We start from the raw sequence: 21,125 nt of genomic DNA on the forward strand, positions 1-21,125 counted from the left end.
CTAGATTCTGTTAATTGTGATACACAGAAGGAGACTTAAAGGAAATTACAGCTTAAGGTCAAAACTGCAAGACCTAGAGTGAGGAGGAAAGGAAGAAAAATCTCTTTATAGTGAATATATTCCTTTACACTGAGGGATGTAACAGAGGGCTGAAGCAGACGAGGGAGTAGAAGTGACACATTCTGTTAGAGGGACATAAATAATAGAGAATGCATTGAATACTGAGACGTCAAAGGACATTGAAAGACAGTGAAGAAGATTTCAACGAAGAGGACAAAGCGAGGTAAAAGGATGCTTCAGCTTTTGTTACGATAATTAAATATTCAAAAAGGCAGCCACTTTATCCTGTCCAGGAAGTTAAGCAATTGCCCATTTCATATTCCAGTTTTTTTGTATGCAAGCCATAGGCAAGTAAGCTGACATCAGGGATTTATATTAAGAAGTTTCTTCTAGGGAGTGTCAGAAGCAAGTTCAAAACCCAATCTTTTAATCTCCTGTGGCACGATCATAATATTCATGATGCCTGTAAGACACTTCATGTTTGTTCTAAGCCATCAAAGAAAGATAGACTGTGTGTTCAGCATAATTTGCATTGTGTATATTATTAATGATCTTGTCTGATAACTTCTTACAATAGTCAGAATTGTAAAAAGACAATCTATGTAGTAAAGATGTTTTGTAAATCTGTTCTGTAGAAACAGCTGTGGAAACTGTGCTGTGCAAAATTCTTATATACTATTTAATATATTTTCTCTTTATTATAAATTTGTAGAAATTCACATGGCAATGCTGTTAACTGGAATTTGAATTCAGTATTCATGAAGTACATTCCGTGTTCTTGAACTAGTGTTGGGAACTATGATGACACAGTTTATCTGAGTCCTGTCTTTAGGAACTAATGTACGTGTGACAAAGCATTAAATGAAAGCAGATACCAGATTGTGAGATGTGTTAGTTGCCATGAATGGTCAAGTAGAGGCAAAAATAATTTGGCCTAGAACTTTTTTTTAAGTGATAATGTCCCTTTAGCTCCATTTTGAAGGATAGATAGGATTTGGCTAGTTATGATAGGAATCCAAAATAAGGAAAGAAAAATGAGCCATTAATGGGGTTATTGATCAGACCATCCTGAGTAGAGCAGGTCTTTATTGGGAGATAAAGATGGTTGGTTGTTCTCTAGGATTAAAAAAGTAATAATAAATTTTTATTTACTGGATTCCACTTGGTTTTAGAAAGCATTTAAGCTGTCTTTGTACATACTACACTATAAGAGAACTTAGATTAGCAGTAGGTGAGATAAAGGTGATATGAGAGTAAGGATGTAAAATGGAGACCCGAATTAGCCTAGTACTGATGATGTTTACCGTGAAAGTGACAGTCTTGAGTGTCTGGCTTAGGAATGTGGGTTCTCCTGCACACAGAGGGGAAGCTAAGTCCCTGAAGGACTAAGATCAGAGCCGTGACACAATAAAAATACATGTTTAGAAGGACAAGGCAGGTGAATTGGAGAAGTGTGTGCCTGCCCCAGTGCAGCCTGGGGGTAGGGAGGCTGCTGAGAAGGCATGATAGTTATCTTGGGTTTGGCACAAATCTAGGGAGGAGGTACAACTGTGAGAAACCTTACAAAGGAAGATAGGATAGGAGTGCCCGTAGAGACATCTTGAGTAGACCATTTAATTGCAAAGTGGTGTTAGTGATCTAAAAATCAAAATTTCTCTTTAATTTTGGAATGCTGTTTTATCAGTGGTCATTCTTAATCATTCTTAATTTTGTTAATATGGACTGATTGATTTGAGTATTCATTGATGGTGGAGAAAAACTTAAGAAACATGCTGAAAACCAAAGTAAAGCTGCCAAAGTTTCATAATTGATTGTGGCTCATCTTATTGATAAATCAAGTAAATATGTTTTTGTCACCAATGCATGATTCCCAAGTTGGGAAAGATTTTTATTCTGATGTTCTGTGGTTAGGTTGCCATAGAATTTGGAGGGTATCTGATGTCTTTGTTCATTAAGAAAATCTTTTAACTTACTGATATAGAGAACACTGGGAGAATTGAAAGAAAATGGTTAAAATAAGTGTGGTTGGGATGGGTGACTATTTTAGGGTAAGTAAAAATGTGTGTTGCTTGAGATTAACATGTGTACAATGATGAAAAGTTCAAAATTGAGTCATGTCTGTTTTCTGTTTAGTGATTTCAGGATATATTTATATATTTAGTTTTTCATAAGTATGGCCTATTTAAGTAGCTGTAATTCTGGAGGTTAAATATGGCCATTGTTGGGAATCAAAATGGCAAGGTGTAATTCACTCTGTACTGGGGAGACTTGGTGGACTTCAGCTAACTTGCCACATTATAATCAGCTCTAGACTAGGGAATTTATCTTGGCTGGGTGAGCTTTAAAATGGTGTTCTACTAAGTCCTGAGACTAAAAGAAAAGTAGTAGAGATGGCTATATTTGTTTCATATCTGCCTTAAAACCCCACCCACTTCTACTTTAAAAGACTCAGTCGGGTTGGGTACCAAATCATGAAAATAATAAGGATTCTGCAAAATCTACACATTTAGATTATGTTTCTAGCCTGTGTATAAGACCCAGAAACCTGAGTGAAACTGATATATTGTACCCGTTGTCTAACTTAGTGCTATGTTCTCCTACTGTGTCAGAGCAGGAACCTTAGTGCCCATATGATTTGCTCTTTCGCTTTTCCAAAATAAGGTAGATTGGTGCAGGTGTGGATTTTAATCCAAGTAATTTAAGTCACTAGATAGACTTATATATAATTGCTTTTTTCTAACTGTTCCTGTTACACATCCTCTATACAAAATACTACGTTTTACAGCCCCGGTATTGATTGACTTTGCCAAACCCTATAGAAGGACCACCAGGGAAACGTGTTGATCATACAAACCTGGGTTTCCTAAACTTGTTGAGCCAGCACCACTTTGACAGTCTTGAGAGTGCCTTAGAGGTGGGGGAGCTGGAGTACAAATACAGAGTTTTGGAGGCTGAGGTCAGTCACAGGGTGGTTTTAGGTCAGAAAGCACAGTTTGGGGCAGGGGTTACTTACATTTGTAGTCTAGTTGGGGAATAGTCAGTGATCTTAACTTTGAAACACAGGAATTCAAGGTGAGTTACCATTAACTTTATTTTTGTTTAGCTGTGCTGCCCAATAGAAATAGACTGCAAGGCCCATAGGATAATTTTAAATTTCCTAGTGGCATAATTAAAAAGCAAAAAGAAACAAGTGAAGTGAATTTTAATTATATATTGTTTTTAAGCTGCTGTATCCAAAATATCGTTTCAACATGTGATTGATATAAAAATTAATGATGAGATATTTTACATGGTTCTTTTTATACCACGTCTTCAAAATCCAGTATGCGTTTTATACCTTCAACACATCTCAGTTTGTTCTAGCAACATTTCAGTTGCTCTCTAGCCACGTATGGGTAGAGGCTACCACATTGGACAGTGCAGATAAATAGTCTTGTCTTAGAACAAATGGGTCTGAATCAGCTGGTATTTAAAACAATTTTATCTTAGTTTGCATTTTATGTCATGATTTGGCAGTTTATCTGTAGTGCAAGTCATAGTAAAGTTTCATAACTTGTGGTTTCTTTTTCATTTCTCACTTTAATGCATAAATCTATGGTTTGCCATTTGCATGCCATCATTAAAACAACATATTATATAGAGAGATACAATACTGATTTGCAAGGAGAATGTAAGAGTTTTCTTGCATGCTTGATAGACTGTCATTTAGACTAAGTCTTCACTTCTGATAGAATGTTTCATCAGATTTTCTAAAGCTAGTGAGTGTTTTGAACAACAACAAATATTGCCCAGTAATGGCTAAATGCGTATATTGTACTGACAGTTTCTATTAATTTTATCTGGTGGTGCTTTCTTTGCAGTTGACAAAAGCATTTTACATCTGTTCTCATTTGTTATCACTAGAGATATGCCTAGGTATTATCTTTGAACTTTTAGTTTTGCATTTTGAATAAAATTATTTTTATATAGGATAGATGAGTTGTCAACAGTCATAAAATTATTTAAATGAAAGTATTTTTTAAAGCACTTTGTATCCATTTGAAGTTTTGTTCATACCTACAGTGATTACAGATTGTTCAATAGTTTAGGTATTACTCACCTAAAATGTATGTGTGGGGAGAGGAGGAGCGCTTTGTGTGTGTGTGTGTGTGTGTGTGTGTGTGTGTGTGTGTGTGTGTGTGTGTGTGTGTGTGTATAACATTTTCCCTCCTCTCTTTTGGTCCCCAACAACTTTCCTATCTTCTGTTTTTTCAGAATAATTGCTTTAGGTTTCTCATTGCCTTATATATATATTCAGTTCCTCGAATGTAATTTACTTGCCACTTGAGTCTTTCATATTTCCATAGTTATCAGCCTGTAACTCATGCCTTGCTTTTGCCTTGGTTCATCATTACTACATGAAAAAGGAACTGAGGTTCATTCTGAACTTCCGCACCATGGCATATGACCACGTTCACTTCCCTGCATGACGACAGAGGCGAATGCTATTCATTTGTTTATTTATTTAACACTTACTTGGCACTCCTTTAGGCTGCACAGTGTACTAAGTGCTTTCCAAATATTATCTTTATAACATTCATGTAAGGTAGATATTATCGTTACGTGCATTTTTCATATGAGGAAACTGACTCACAGGGAGGTTAAGTAACTCGTCCAATTCTGTTGAAATTTGAGTGCTCATCATGTGTTTTGATTCATGAGTTGTTACGTTTATCTAACTGCAGAGCAGCAGAGTGTTATCTTTCTGGCCACCACTGGTCATCTCAGTGAAAAGACTGATTGATTATCTTGTGTATACAGTTGTTCAAATAGTGAGTTCTGTCTGCTTTTTCCAGTTTATTTCTTCTTGGCTTTTCTCCCCCTTTTCCTTTCTCAAATTGTGTCTTGAAATCCTCTTTTGAGTCTTTGCTTTTAGAATATTGTATATACCCTATAGTTTCACTGAATGAGGATAATCATAACACGGGCATTCTGCTTGCTTGTTTTTTTCCTCTCTCCAGAAGGCAGAATATATTCTGGTGACAGTAGAATCCATGGAAAGAGTAACATACATGGGTTTCTACATAAATACGTATTTATGGTTATATATTTATGTATATTCATACATAATTTTTTTACATTGATACCTTACTTTTTAGGCAATAGATGTTTCTACAACATTTGGGGAATAAAATTAATTTTTGTAAATTGAATCAGTTTAAGAACTCCAAATAGCTATACCTAGAAATGAGGTCCTACTTTACCTACCTTTTGAAAGCAAATTATTACTTAAACTTTTTCACAGAAGTAAACAGTTTCCTCAAAATAGGGTTGGAAACACAAATTGAAGTCAAACATTAGGGTTTTTTCAGTCCTTTTTTAGATGTGGGAGAGAAATTTAAAATTATAGACAGAAAAAAATGCTTTAGAATTACCCATGTTTTTATTTTTCCTTGCTCCTGTGGGATTCAGCTTAATGAATAAGAAGCGATAATGTAAGAAGGTACAGTTCTCTTTCACACACACACCCCACACCAGGAATAGTAGAAAAACAATGGTTAGATGATAACGAAAATGAAAATTATTAGCTAGGAATGATTATCCAGTGTAGACGCAGAAGAGCTCAGTGGTTTTAAGGTTCTGGATTGCCTGGGTTTGACTCCTATCTCAGAAGCTTCCTGTGTAATGAATTGTGCCTCAGTGTTCTCACTTGTCAAATGGGATAAGAATAGTATTTACCACCATAGCCTTTTATGGGAGGAAATGAGATGAAATATGTGAAGTGCTTTAAACAGTACTGGGCACATAGCCAGGATCGATCAGTTCTGGAGATTTAATTACAGGAGATTTTGTTAGCCCTGTTGTTGGTTTAATAAGAGGAGAAAGGTTCTGGGATGTGTTGAAGTGGAATAGGGCGTGCTAAGTGAGGCTCAAAAGAACACCTTAATGAGGTTCAGAGGAGCAAGGGTATGTGAAAATGCTTTATGAGATGTAAAATACTCTATAAATAAAAGGTAGTGGGAGGAAATCAGATTATTTGTAGCCTTAATGTGCTAGAGAATGGTATTTGCAGATCTAGCTTAACAGATAATGGTAATAATATTCCCCTCCACATCTCCAAAGCTGAATGCCAGGTAAATTATTTAAGGCCACAAAAAAAGTCTTTAAAATAAACTTAGCCTCTATTGTGGTAGAATATTATTCCAATGTTGGGCACATTCACGCACAAATTAACCTGATACCGTCCTGGAGAAAGGATTTCTTAAGCTACATCCTTAAAGTTAACAGTATTTACAAACGAGTCTTATCTATTTATAGCCTATAGTGTATATTTCCTTTGAAGTACCTCTGCTTGTGTCCTTCCAAATTTCTTGAGCAGGTGGGACCCAGGCATCTGTGGACATCTCTGCGCCTCTAGCCTGCGTTTTCTGGAAGCATTTTTTCTCTCTCTGTCATTTGTGCTTTCATAATTTCAAGCACATAGCTCTGTGCTTGCGTTTACGTCGTTCTATTGTAATTATCTGTAAACTAGACAGCTGGCTTCTTGTGGACAGACTATGCCTACTTAACTTTTTAATCTTTAATGCTTGGCATATTAAAGTTTTTGATAAATACATGTGGAATAAATGAAGAAAGCATAAAACAGCCCTCAGCACACTTGGCAAAGTCTTATTAGCACTAACATTTGAAAGTAATACAGAAGGCTTTTCTAAAAAATATTCTGTGATGTAGACATTTTGGAAATTCTGACTGAACTTCCCTTAATCTAAATTATTGCATTTTACTGTATGATCTCTAAAGTACCTTAAAGTAACATTACTAGAATGATACAGGTATCATTCTGAACTAAATTTTTTTAAACTTCCAAATACCAAATATTCTAATAAATGTTGATGCTTTGCATTTTAGATGCTTTAATGTGTTCATCATAAATATGGTAACATTGAAATGAAAGATTAGGTTGATTTATATATGTTCTTTTCTTCCTGGAATGCTTACATAACAGTTTGTGTGTGGTTAGCCTTCTTCCAGGACACGTGAATGTATTAAGAACTGAATTTAATATTTAGTTTCCTCATCTGTAAAATAAGAATTATAATATCTACCTCATAGGACAGTTGTAAAGATTAAATAAAATAATCCAAATAAAGTACTCAGCACAGGGCCTGGCACATATTAATTATCTGTTATATGGTAGGTATGACTTAATAAATTCTATAAGGCTTTTTATGAAAAACAATATACCCCTCCATTTCCCTCTCCCCAGAGGTAGATTGGTAGCTATTTTTATAAACCATCATTATCTTGTGTCAGAGACAGTAGGGCATAAAGGGGGAGTAAGCCTGTTGAAATTCAAAAAGAATAAAGCTTTAAAAATGGTTGACATTTAGAGATTTTGACCATACTATCCTATTATATTTGTTTGGTTGCTTAATCTATTTTTATTATTGGTCTCATCTGGAATCAGATGAGATTGTACAATAAACTTGAGATGTAGGGGCTTTTTGGTTGGGTATTTTGTTCGTTTTCCCCTCTACCATTAGAAGAGAGGGGTTCAGAAACTGAGAAAAAATACAGTGCTTCCCTTCCTCTGGTCCCAGTCCATCAATGTGGAGTGAATGTGGAGTTTTTTGGTACTCACCAGGTTCCCTTCTGAAAAATAAACACACATGCACATTGGTGACCTCTCTAGTGGCAGCCAGGGACTGATAGTGAAAAGCTATAGTTCCATAGCTGTTAATCTGCCTGTACGCTGGGCATGACATCATCTGTTGGTTGCTGAAAAGGGGAAGAACCCTAAACAGGTGCTAGCCCAAAGTGGCACAGTTGTTGCTTTATTGCTTTCATTGCCATAGGACTATTTGCATAAAAGCAGCTGTGTTTGGTGATACGCGTTTTTAAATGCAAGGATCAGAGGGTAACAGGGGGCCACAGCAGAAGCGTTCACGTCGCGGCCCCTGTCAGATTCTGGTGAATCTGCGAATTCTGCTGTGTTGCCTCACCTAACCATTGAAGTTGAGTTGAAGTTTGTTGAAGTCAAACAACCTGAAACACCAGGGCAGACCTTGGTGTTTATGGACATAGGTGTCTTTTATGATGAGTAGTGCTTCTAGGGAGACACTGGAGCATATCATTCTCCGGTTCATTAAGATGAACACATTAAAGTGTCTAAAATGCAAAAGTTATAAATGGGATGAGCTGGGTCTCTGCAGAACACAGTATATTCCTGTAAGACAGGAATCTCTGGGATGGAAAAAACTCATCAGAAACAACAGGAGACATGAAAAGATGCTGTTTGTGGGTAATATGGCTAATAACTGCTTGTAGGTTTTTAGAGGACCATTAAAGACATCCTTAGAAATGTAAATGATACATATTGTGACAGTGGATAGCATTAGTTATTTGGCTGGCAGTAGGGTTGCCTTTTGAACTTTATTACTATGTGATTTAGGTTTAATTATCTGGGTCCTTCAGTGGCTCCTGAATGGAACAGCTGGAGTCAAGACTTTGCCTTTCAGTCATAGCTCAAGAAGGTTTTAGGTCTTATGTCCTATAACTAAAGTAGATGATTTGCAGGTAGTGTCATAGTTCCTATTAAAGCCTTAGAAAAGTTTTTTTTTTAATAATAGCTTTATTGAGATATAATTCACATACCATGGAATTTATTCACCCTTTTAAAATATACAATGCAGTGGGTTTTAGGATATTTACAAAATTCTGTGCTAGTCATCAGTCATCACTATCTAATTTTAGAATATTTTCATCATCCCAAGAAGAAACCCCATACCCACTAGCAGTTGATCCCCATTTCCCTCCTGACTCTGATTAGCCCTGGGCTATGGCTAGTCTGCTGTGTGTCTCTGGATAACTTGCCTGTTCTGGACATCTCATATGATTAGAGTTATACAACAAGTGATTCTTTGTGACCGACTTCTTCCACTTATCATAGTGTTTTTAAGATTCATCCATGTTATAGCACATCAGTATTTCATTTTTTATTGCTGAATAATATTCCATTGCATGGATATACCACAATTTGTTAATCCATTCACCAGTTGGGGGGTGTTTGGGTAGTTTCCAGTTTTGGGAAATTATGAATAAAATTATTTAATAAAGTTGTTATAATCATTTATGCACAGGTATTTGTATAGACATATGTTTTTTATTTACCTTAAGATTGCTAGGTTGTATTGTTAAGAGTGTGTTTAACTTTATAATTAACAAATTGTTTTTCTAAAGTGGCAGTACCATTTTTGCATTTCCATCAGCAATTTATAAGAGTTCTGGATGTTCCATGTCTTAATTAACATTTGAAATTGTCAGAGGTTTTCTTTCTTTCTTTTTTTTCAGCCTTTCTAATAGGTGTGCAGTTCTTTGTTAGTTTTAAATGAAAATCTTGCAGTGTGAAACCATCCACCAGGAGGATGATTTAAATACAAAGTAAGCATTTACTGAATGCTTATTATGTGCCAGGCCCTCTACTGAGTTAGGAATATGGAGAAATAAGATACATCTCTGCCCCTGTGGAAGTTACCGTTTATTGAAGATGACAAGCATCAGTGCTAATTATCTGGGATGAATATAATTGGGTTGGGGAAGGAGAGTCCAACTATACCTAGAAATGGTCAGTTTTGTGAAAGGATTTTGACATTTATGATCAGTAAAAAGAAAATAATATGAGGAGCTACACGTACCTTTGCATAATGTTCTTTGGTTGCAAAGATCACACTCCTCCTGCATTGTCATGTCTAATTATCAATGCCTGTTAAGCTACTTGGGATAATATTCTGCTGGATAACAACCCAGTGATTTGGGCTCCACCAGCTAGTCACATGTGCACAATAACCAGGGGAAGGGGCAACTTTAATTTTTGTAGTTCCTTGACGCTTGCTCTTTCGACTTTCGACCACTGTGCTTGCTGCTGTCCCTTGCTGTGTCCTTCCTAGGTCTAGGTTTCTGCCTTTTACTTAGCATGTTGCTAAACTGCATAATCACTCCTTTTTAAAGTGCATATGTACTTAGGTCTGGACTGTTTACCACAGAAGAGGGAGTAATAGGCATTTGTACTTTTTGTCCAGGTGACCCTTCAGCATTTCACCCAGCTTAGATCTGGCCTCCATATGAAGGTCATTTCAGGTAAATAAGACTTCAAGAGCCATGTTTCCCTATGTTTGATAAACTGGGCCTCTTATCTGACCTGTGTGGCAAACCAGTGAGAAGAGCTGTGAAGGAAGATTGGAGATGGGAGCAGAGAGGGAGCAGGAGGAGACTAGAAGGAAATGACTGGATTGTGCCTCAAGTGGTCATGCTCAACTAATGGTTGAGCATCTCTCAGAGCAGGTCAAACTTCCTTTTGCTTTTTAAAAAACTTCTTGAGAACCTTAGCATGGTTTGCTGTCATGCAGCAAGGAATAGTATGGTCTGACAAGGAGTTTATTGTGATTAGAATTAGTCATCCTCAAGAAGAAAAAGATGAGAAAGCAGTAATTTCTTTATGGATCCTAATCCTATTCCAGGCTAGGTTGAGGGTTCTTGAGAATTTCTTGCATGGAAGACTGGGTTTAACAATCGTGTTAAATCATATTAAAATTCATAGCAGGTGCTGATCAATTATGTTTTTCTAAGAAAAGTGAGAGAGGTTTCAACATTGTAAGACTTTAGGTTAGATATAAGGAGCATTTGCTTGCGTTTGAGTGACTGAAGGAGAGAGTCTAGAATCACGTTTTCTGAAGGGCTACACCTTCCATAGTTTCATTTCAGGTGGTTAAAATCTACTGTTGACTGAGGACTTCATACCTACTAAAGATGGGATGAAAATCTGCATTTGAAAAGTTATTTTTTCTTTTCCCCTCAGGTTAGTGACATTGGTTTTCCTTTATTCGGGAAAGGTTTTAATCTAAGGGCAAATGTTTGTCAAGCTCCTTGGTACTTTAAGTACTATAGGGTACTATCGTAAAGTTCAGTTTGATAAAGCAACCTCATAGGTGCTGACAAATAACAGCAGTAAATTGGTTTAGAACTACAAATTCCTAGACTTCTACTTGATGACACAGAAATTTTATGTTACTACTCATCTAATTATTTCCTGCCCCTGTCAAATACTCATTATTTAATGTTCTTTCTGTTCTTTATAGTTCTCTTAAGCAGATTCTGTGCTTTAAATCACTATGTGTTGATCTTCTGGATGTATTGCCTCTTTGGTTTTTACTCAGGGATGTCAAGTTCCTTAGATCCTTACATTTCCTTAGAAGTGACGTCCTTCATGGAAACCAGGGGTCAGGAAACCATTGTGCCAAAGTCGGCCAAGCATAGAAGAGAGGCAGTCAAAGGGCCAGAACAGAAATTTTGAGAAAATTAGGGGATAGGGAAGAAACCTCAAAATCAGAAGTTATCTTAGAGAATGTACACTGGAATGATTACTTGATTCTTTTAACATAGTCACTATGCCTTTACTTTGTAGGAGGCATGTGTGTATGTGTTAGCAGGCATGCCAAATGTATGTAGTGGTCTGAAGAGAGTTCAAGAAGACAGAAGGATTGGAGATTTTTGCTTTTCCTGTAGTATTCTCTGTATGTATGTGTTTGAGAAGAATAAGTTCATTTCAATTATGTAATTAAATATCCATTCAAAAATAGGTAAAGCATATTCATTACCCTTAAACAATTTTTATAGTATATACAGGGAGCTAAGAGAGTTTCAAATAATGTAAACTAGTTAGAAAATAAAAACAGGTGGGTAGTGATTCAGAAATGGCTAGTTTTGTGGGTTAATCCTCTATTATGTGTTGAATACGTTTAACTTTGAAATGTTTTATCCATACATATGTTGAAGCCATGTGATAAATAGAAAGACCTTCTTTTAGGAGTTCCTCCTCTTTTTTTTTTTCTGTATCATTTCATTATCCCATTTATCCTTTGTTAGCCCTTTCAAACATCTACCCACCTTTTGATTTTTGATCCTGTCTGCGCCCCTTTGTTTTAACCAAGCCCCCATTGTTCATGGCACGCGCGGGAACTAATCAGTATAGAACATTGGGAAGTTACTGGTGTGGATTTAAAAGTCACAGATTTCTGACCAGCTTTGTGACTTTGAGCAGTTACATAACCATCATTAATTGTATTATTTGGTTCCAGAGCTGCTTTTTTTTTTTTCAGATGCTCTTGGCCCCTGGCAGCCTTCTACCTTGTATCTCTAGAAGAGGAAATATCTGAGGATAAGCCAGAAAGGGTAGAAAAGAAAAAAGGCAGGTAAATGAGATAGTGCTGGGAGAGGCAGACCTGGGGTTATGCTGGAGGATAGATCAAGCTACTTGTTGAATTTAACTAATTGTCAGTAGAACAAGGGTGATTGACCAAGAGGGCTGGCTTGCCTGTGTGGCTGGGTGGGATCAAAGAGCCCTCTCTCTGATTGTGTTAGGATTAGGTTGAAGAGGGTGTTTGTGAAAAGGATTTAAGGTGGAGGAAGTAAGAGGCAGTCAAGGAAGCAAAACAGTGAGAGTCCTTAAGAGCAGTCTGGATTTGATGGTTTGAGTCCTGGCTGTGACTCTTACTAGCCCTGGAACCTTGAGCCAGTTATTTCATCAGTCCAAGATTTAACTGCTTAATTTATAAAATGGGGATAAAAGTTACCTACCTCATAGAGTTGTGAGGGAATGCATTAGCATGCTTAGAACAGTGCCAGGCACGTATTAAGTCCTCAATAAGTTTATTAATATTAGGTCAAGCTAGGGGGAGAAGGGGAGCAGGGCTGATGAACTGAGTATTGGGAGTGGGCTGCCTCTGTGTGCACTAACTGGTAACATCTGTCCTTGGTTATCTCCAGAGGAAAAGATACATTATTTATAAGTGTCCTAATACTTCCTGATGTGTTTGCTTGGTAAAAACAAACTCAAAAAGATGTTTTCCTTACTTGTTATTTATTCCCTTTGTCTGGAAATAAAACTTACGAAAAAAAAGGCTTTCAAAGACTAGTTGCCACTTGAAACCTTTGCAGTTAAGTGATAAATTGTGCTCTTGTTTTCTCTATGCATAATGTCCGTTGAGTTTCACTGCAGATTTTTTGGTTTTTCTATCCTTTTTGTTGTTTCTTACAGACTTCCTGGTTAATCACATTTCAGCAACATTTACTACTTATTAAACAAAAGAAAGGGTGAATTGTATGCAAATATAAATTGATGAGGCATGGATAGAATTAATTTTAGTGAGAAAATAAATCTCTTAGCACTGAATTTTGTTCAGTTAAGAAGCCTGTGCAAATTCTGTTGTGCATTTCACATGTTTTCATCTGTCAAGCACTAATGAACCCTGTTAGGTTAGCATCCGTGAACCTCTAGGTTTTAAAATCTATGTTGCAATACCCTGAGGCAGCATCACAGAAATCTCTTTGTGTTCTCCATAATATTCCAGTAGCCAGGTGCCGTGTACATTGTCATTTAGTAGTGAAATCAACCATAAGAAGAAAATTATTATCACTCCCATTTTATAGATGTAGATAACCAAGGCTTAGAAACTTGTTCAGAGTGACATGCCGGCAAGTGGCAGAGCCAGAATTTGAAAATCAGAGGTCTAATTTCAAAGTTTGTGCTTTTAAAACCAGGCCACCAACTGCTTCTCTCACCCACAATCAGCTTGAAGACTGCAAAGCTGACCCTTGGCAAAGTAGCCGGGCTTGTTTATTTCCTGCTGCTGTTTAGACCCTCACTTTATTGTCCCGTTTTACTGATCAGCTTCATGGGTGGAAAGCCTTAACTGGAAGAATCATCCAGTCTAGTGGCTCCCAAATCTAGCCAGTCATAAGAATCACCTGAGACTCTTATTTTTTTTTTAATTATGAGTAAGTTGGTTTTAGCTGGAGCCTGGGAACCTGCATTTTAACCATTTGACAACATATGATTTTAGCACTCTAGCAGGTTTGGGGACCACTTCAGATACACGAATCAATCCCCTTCCAATTTTCCTGACAGGTAGTCATCTAACATCTGATAGTCTTCTGACAGGAATTCACTACCACCTCGCCAGCAAGGTCATTTCATTGGTAATTAGATGCAATGCTATCTATGCTTCTATAGAGCTTTCATGTACTGCCCCATATGGTTTGGATCAACTTCTTTGGACAGATTTTTACACATCTTAGGTACTGGCTTGGAGGTCAGATCCAGGTTTGAATGTTCTCTGACCCTTACCTTCCTTGTGCAAAATGAGTATGTTGTTATCTACCTTGAAGAATAATAACAAGAATTAAATGGGGGGGGGGAAAAAAAACCTGTCCTGGCTGGAAAGGTTTTAGAATGCCTTCAAACAGCCATTTCTTATAGTTCCTTCACCTCCTCAGCCTGTTTTGGAAACAGTCCCATGTCTGCCAGTTCTAGTGAGAAGTGTGGGCCTATATGATAGAAGGTTCCTTGACATTCATTCTGGGATTGTCAGTGTCAGGAATAGGCCGTCGTTTTGTCTACCCATCAGCTTTTTTTTTACCTCTGGCTTTTTCTTTGGGCAAAGAATGTGATACCTCTTATGGGTACAGATTAGCCTGCATTTCTAGAAACTCAGCGTTACTCCATAAGTAATTGGAGTTTCCACTGGTAACTTGACCCCAAAGCACAACGGTTGATCTGCAGCAAGACCCTAAAGGCAGAAGAAAAAACCTTCTTAAATGATACAGAGACCAAAATGGAGAACCAAAGAAAATATTCTGTGTCTCTTTCTCATCCAGCCATGGAGACAGAAAACTGCTGAGTGTTCAAAAGGGAAAAAATGGAGTAGAGGTAGAAAAGAGTGGGGGTGGCAGTAAAGATAGAAATTTTTGAGTACTTGCTCTTTGGCAAACACAATGTGAGTAAAATGAATACATAAGTAATTTCACCCTAATCCTTACAGGTAAGATTCTGTTGTACCAATGAGAATACTGAGGACATTGAGAATGTCCAGATTCAAGACACTTAGGACTTTACAGAGTGTGATTTTTTAAAAAATTACAATACACACACGGATAGACGTTCTTTTAGATGTGACTTAGTTTTCATCGTACTGCACACATTCCTTTGTCAAAACACCTATACTCTTATTTTAATTGGTTGTATTTCCCTCTATGAGTTACTTGCAAACAGGGACTAGGTTACAGCGTTCATCTCTGAATCACCAGGGCCTAGCAGGGAGTTGGCTCATGACGTGTGCATTAAAGGTTTGTAAAGATGGAATTTCTCTCTGTAGCACTTGAAAACATCTATGCCCTCCACCCTTTCTTGTCATCTATCAGTTAAAAAAAAAAAAGTATAGAGTTGTAATGGATGTTGTAAATAATCTAGCCCAATCCTCTGATTTGTATAAAGGGAGGAGTTTCAGGTGCAGACTGAAGTAGATCGTGGTGTACCCCAGATCCACCGACTGCTTGTAGTTGTTCTAGCACTTTTCCTTCTGGTTCTCAGTTCATGGCTCATCTTAGGACCTGCATCCAAACTTACTGCATTCATTCACTCAGTAACCTTCTGGGTTCCTCCTTTATGCTAGTGCTGAGGAACTGCCACCTTCCTTTCTACCTCCCTGGATAGGCGTACAGCCATACTTTCCAGAAGCCAGAAGGAAACAGCTTCCCAAGAGTTTAAGACCAACTAGAAAATGATCACTGTAGCTGAGGTTTTTACCTGTTGTATCCCTTTTTGCTCATCTAAGCAGTCATTTTTTTATTCTGTTGTTCATAGAAGAGGATAAGTGATCATTTGCAGGCTGGATAAACTCTTCAAAACCCTGGAAAATAATCTCTCATCGCTGTAGTTTGATTTGGTGTGGTTGTTGAGGTTTATGTTTGTCTGGCTTTTCTTTAACAAAAGCAAACTGAATCTCTTCTGTAGTATTAAATTAGGCCATGAGCTGCACTTCCTTTTAGGCTCAGACGAAAATAAAATAATTTGTAGGTGATGGTCTCCCATGGGCTTGAGTATTGAAATGTAGTAGAACAATTTTTTTCTTCACTTAGTTTGTGTTAGCTCTCTGTTTTCAAAATGTTTTTGTATCTAACGTCATGAAAACACACAACCGTGGGTTCAAGTTTTTTCATGTGAATGTTTTTAAAAAGTAGTTTTAGTACTTGGATACATTTTAATTTTTATAAATCGAATATATGGAACTTAACAGGTAATAAATATGAGAGATATTCAATAAGATCACATTGAAACTGCAGTCACTTTTTGACTTTTCAGGAAAGTGATTCTGTTTGTAGACTGAGAGTTCTTGATTATGGTCTTCCTCTACAAAAAAATCTCTGTTTATTTGAATAGAATATTCATTTGGCAGTAGAGGCAGGGGGTGGAGGGAGGGAAGGCAAAGACAGTTCACTTGGCTCTTCCTTTTGAATTTACTTTTTTAGTTCATTTGAGAGAAAAATCAGTCTGGAGTAGTGGGGCATATACATTAAAGAATTATTAGGGAAAAGGATGCAGTTTAATTAATTATGGAAACTTGTATTAAACTTAATGTTGCCAAGTCATTATTCTTAATGAAAAGAATAGCTGTGTTATTAAAACTATCTGGAACTTTGGTTCATGTCATCAATCCATGGCAAGAAGCAAATGATATTGTTATTAATTTTATGAAGTAATTTTATGTATCGTCTTGCTCTGTGTTTTTATTTTTAGGACCGGAGTAGGCCCTATGACACTTTTAACTTGCACTCGTTGGAGAACTCCTTAATGGATATGATAAGGACTGATCATGAGCCTCTGAAAGGTAAACACTACCCTCCCAGTGGCCCACCAATGAGTTTCGCTGATATAATGTGGAGGAATCATTTTGCAGGTTAGGAATATTCATATGTCCATTCCTTGCTTGGTGTTTTAAGCAAAAATCAGCTTTTTAATAATTGTGATTTTTTTTAAATTCTTGGTTTCTTTTGTTTGTTTGTTTTTGTTTGCTTCTGTAAAGCATTGTGGAATGTACTTAAAGTTGATTTTTTTAAACCTGTGTTCAGCTACCTACCATAATCAAGGTTGATTGCTTTAATCATAATGTCTCGCAGAAGCATGTGTTGGGTAGCTGAGTTTGCAGTTTATCGCATGAGACCAGAAGCCAAGTTTCCTGGGCTTTGTGCATTTGGAATCCTAAACTGAACCTGGATAATTCATTTAAATCCAAGTATACAGCAAGGAAGTATGAGATTTAGTCAACCATTCTCTAAAGACTACTTCAGAAATCTTCATAGGAAAGGATTTCACTTCACTAAAATACAATCGCTTTCCTAGTGTAGGAAGTATCGCTACACAGACTTTTAAGAGCAGGCAGTGGCCCTTTGCATTCTCCAAGACTAAGCACAAGAACAGGTTTTGGGTTAAATATAAGGCAGAAAGTCCCAAGGTCAGCAATATTAGGACTTCCTATTTTTAGAGTCCATGGAAATTCAGGACAGAAGCTGATGCCACATTCATGATTACAGATAGTTCTTTCCATGTGTTCTAGGACTTTTTAGGGGCCCCTGATATTTTGAAATACTGTAATAGAAATTTTCAGAGGAAACAGCCACTGTACTTGGGTTAAGAGCCTAACTATCTGAAAACTGTGAAGAGTTAGCCACAGGGATGCCCATCTTGTATGGACCCTTATATCCTCTAGAGTGGTGAGGAATTTGATCCCCTCTGGCTCACTGCAGGCTCTTATATAGAGGGTATGACTGACTGTGGACACCTCATAGTCATTTCCTCTGCCACACCAGAAATCTGTTTCATCATTTTCTTGTCACACTCATGATTTTCTGCTGCTTTCCTCAATTTCCAGTGAAAAGAAAGTAGTTAACAGGCTATGAAGAAAATAAAAGATTTTAGGAAAAGCTATATTTTAAGGCCTCCAGAAGTAGGAAAAAGACCTCTGATTTATTCATTGTTAAATTTAGTCACCATTGCCACATCTTCCTTAAGTAAAGATTACGTCCATGATGATTTCACTAAGACGTGAGAATGGTGTAAAAAAAAATATTCATATAGTCGTGTGTCTTTAGTATCTTCTAAGGCTGAATTTATCTTCCTTCTCTATTGTGAACAGCTATTAGGCTCTCCTAATTATTCTAAAATATTCAGCCCTTGTTCCTTATGCATACCTATTTTATCTTGGTCTCTATTCTTCTAGCAATAAAAGATTATGGAAGGATCTTAGATTATAGTCTGTAAAATAGTTTTCTAGAATTTTGTAAATATTGATTAAGCTCGTGCTATTACGCCTTGTTGAGCGTAGCACTGACAAAATGTAAGGAGGTGGTACCTCACAAAAGGGGCCACCACAAGTAGAATAAGGAATACATTATCCTTAGTGTTATCCTTATTGCATGTCCAACTACCTCTGCATACGTTTCTCCACTGCATTGGAAAATGTGAGTTTTCATCTGTAAAAGCCTTCTGCGTTGTACTTATAACGTGTCCTACTAAGTTGGAAGACACTTAACGTGTACGTTTTTACAACTGCACGGTGGTTGCAGCTTTCCACTTCATACCACCTACATTGATTTCCTATGAATGAACTACTTCCCATGGTCAATTACATTGCCATGTTATTGTCCCCTGGTTAGTTAGGGTGTTTGAGCTTCCTGCTTCCCTTTTCCAGCTGGGAAACTTTTACATAGGGCATCATATGTTCGATCCTTAATTACTTCTAAAAACATAATTATGATGTTAGCATTTTAAGGGAAAGATTTTAAGTAATTTTTGACTTTTTAAAAAATGGAGAAAATTATAATAATAAAAAGATAATTAAAAAATAAAAGAAATACTGTGATGATGTATCCTTTTTTAAAATTTCCCACATAAGCATCATCTATGTTTTTATCTGGTCTTCATAATTTATTGATAGACCTTTACTTTTGCCTCTTAGGTTGTTTCCAGCTTTTTCTTCATTGTAGGTAATGTTGTCTTGGACAAGTTCTTGCATGTAGCTTTTTCTTAAGGTAAATTCATAGAGAGGGTCTTTGGATCAAAAGATGTAAATATCTAGGTGAATCGAGCATTAAGAGAAACGTGGTAGTCCCGGGACCTACCACGTGGCTTCTATAGGAGTCAGTCCAGAAACACTTCCCTTTATCCATCCTGCTCTTCCTCCTACCTTTAGTATCCTCTTCTTGCACTTGAACATGGGTACACTATTTTGAGGGCCTCAAAACTCAAGTTACAGAGTCATTGGGGTTTTTTTTTATATTCTTATTTGTTTCGGTGTTTTTCTCCGGAGTTCGGTTTTCTTTAGGAAAAAAAATGCATTCTTGCTCATTGTTAAAAAATTCAAGTAGTACATAAAAAGACAAAAAGGAAAGCGAAAAAACCACCTGAGATTGACTTCCTAGAGATAACAAAGATTACCGTTTTTATTAACATTCTTCCAGACATTTTATTTTCTCTGTATAGGAGATGAAATTTCAACTCAGCCTTTCTGACTCTGCTGTCATTCAAACCTGGGTTTGAATTCTGGTTCTGCCTTTAGTTGGCTATTGATCTAGATAAATTAGTTTAGCCCCTTCACAGCCTTAGTGTCTTCATCATTAAAATAAAACACCTACTTCATAGAGTGGGTGTGAAGAAGAGATGAAGTCCCTGACACTAGAAACCGCTCAACAGTTTTCTATGATTTTTCCACTGGCACTGGTAGTGGTGTGCTTACTGTCTGGCCTGGGTAATAAAGTAAACCTTTATATCCCTACAGTATTTACTTCTTTCTGGCCAGACTGCAGCTAGCTGTTGAGAGCTTTTGAATGCAAGCTGTCAAAATTTTGTATTTGTCTTAGATATAGGTAGTGGTTATTAAAGGATAAATATTCCATCATTATCAGAAATCACCTGAAGGAGACAGAAAAATAATCCTTCTAAGTTATGTTGGCTTTCAAAAATTGTATATCTGAATAATATAAAGAAACTGTAATAGAATATCACATTCATGATGTACTTAAAGTGAATGTGGTGAAAATAACGTTCACAGCAATATTTCATCTTATGAATGTATTCAGTAGAAATCCCTTTATTCAACTGTCCTCTTGATTCAGGGGGAAAAAGGATTAGTGTGAGAAATGACAGAATAGGAAGTTCAGGATGTAATAAGACTTCTGTTTTAGTAAAGAGCTTTAACAGTTTTCCAATCATGTTTCTACCTGTACTAGGTCAGCCTGGAAGATGTAGGAAATTTTTAAAAATCCCCTTCCTCCCCTCCATGATAAAAGTGTCAAGGAATGTAGAGGAAGAGTCAAATTGAGTTTTCTTTGCAAAACCCTGAGGAATGTCTTCTACAGTGATGCTCAGATCACAGAACCTTTATTTAAATAAAAATAAGACTAATTTTTTGGCTTCTTAGATCTCAAACTACAGTTCTCGGTTGTAGCAGAATAATATTTTAATAATTACCTATTGTCTCTTACTGTACCTTGTGCATGACTTTTCTGACTGTTCATTTGAGAGGATGCCTTTAGGAAATGAAAAAGAGGGTTTTAAGAAGAGTGATGAACTAATGAAAACTATCCCTTCTGTCCTTTTTTTTTCCTATTGGAGTTCTTTTTTGGGGGGTGGGGATGGAAATTAGGTTTTTAAAAAATTTACTTATTTATTTTAACAGAGGTACTGTGGATTGAACCGAGGACCTCATGCATCCTAAACACGCACTCTACCACTGAGTATACCCTCCCCCTCTCCCCCATCCCTTATTTCTTTCCTAAGTACAGAAATCCTTGCATCAGTAGAGGTGTGAGTGAGGCCTGGGTAGGGAGAATTGTCCTCTGCCCTCTTTTCTAGTGGACTGTAGGGAAAGCCAACTCCTCTCATAACCACAAGGATCAAGGGGATTTCTGGGATCGGGAGAGTTAGGATTAGAGGCAGGGAAAAGGTTCATCCTTTTACCCTCCTTACAGCTGTCCCCTGACTTGCTACTAATGTAAAGGTTCACCTAGTCTATGGGGAACCCCTCTGAAAACCCCGGCACATTAGATTTGATTATTCTTACCCTCAAAGAAGACAAAGTGATGAGAGAGATGAAGAGGGAAATAGCAACCACAGTGCACTGGGCAGTGTAGGTGATACTGGAAGCAAGGTCCTGCCTCCCGGCTGGGCTAACACAGTGCAGCAGACGTCTTGGCAA

The 21,125-nt window shown here is 37.1% G+C and overlaps 1 protein-coding gene across 6 annotated transcripts in view; it reads left to right on the plus strand.

Annotated features, from left to right (window-relative positions):
- Positions 1–21,125, plus strand: part of CPEB3 (cytoplasmic polyadenylation element binding protein 3) — a 164,725-nt gene that overhangs the window by 42,780 nt on the left and 100,820 nt on the right. For 5 of the 6 annotated variants that reach the window (XM_074373958.1, XM_074373954.1, XM_074373956.1 and 2 more), the window contains one exon: positions 16,670–16,829. In XM_074373958.1, the coding sequence (XP_074230059.1) occupies positions 16,670–16,829 (160 nt within the window). The remainder of the gene's footprint in view (positions 1–16,669; positions 16,830–21,125) is intronic. The other variant, XM_074373959.1, reaches the window with a different exon arrangement.

Source organism: Camelus bactrianus, chromosome 11 (genome assembly GCF_048773025.1).
Source record: "Camelus bactrianus isolate YW-2024 breed Bactrian camel chromosome 11, ASM4877302v1, whole genome shotgun sequence".
Taxonomy (NCBI): domain Eukaryota; kingdom Metazoa; phylum Chordata; class Mammalia; order Artiodactyla; family Camelidae; genus Camelus; species Camelus bactrianus.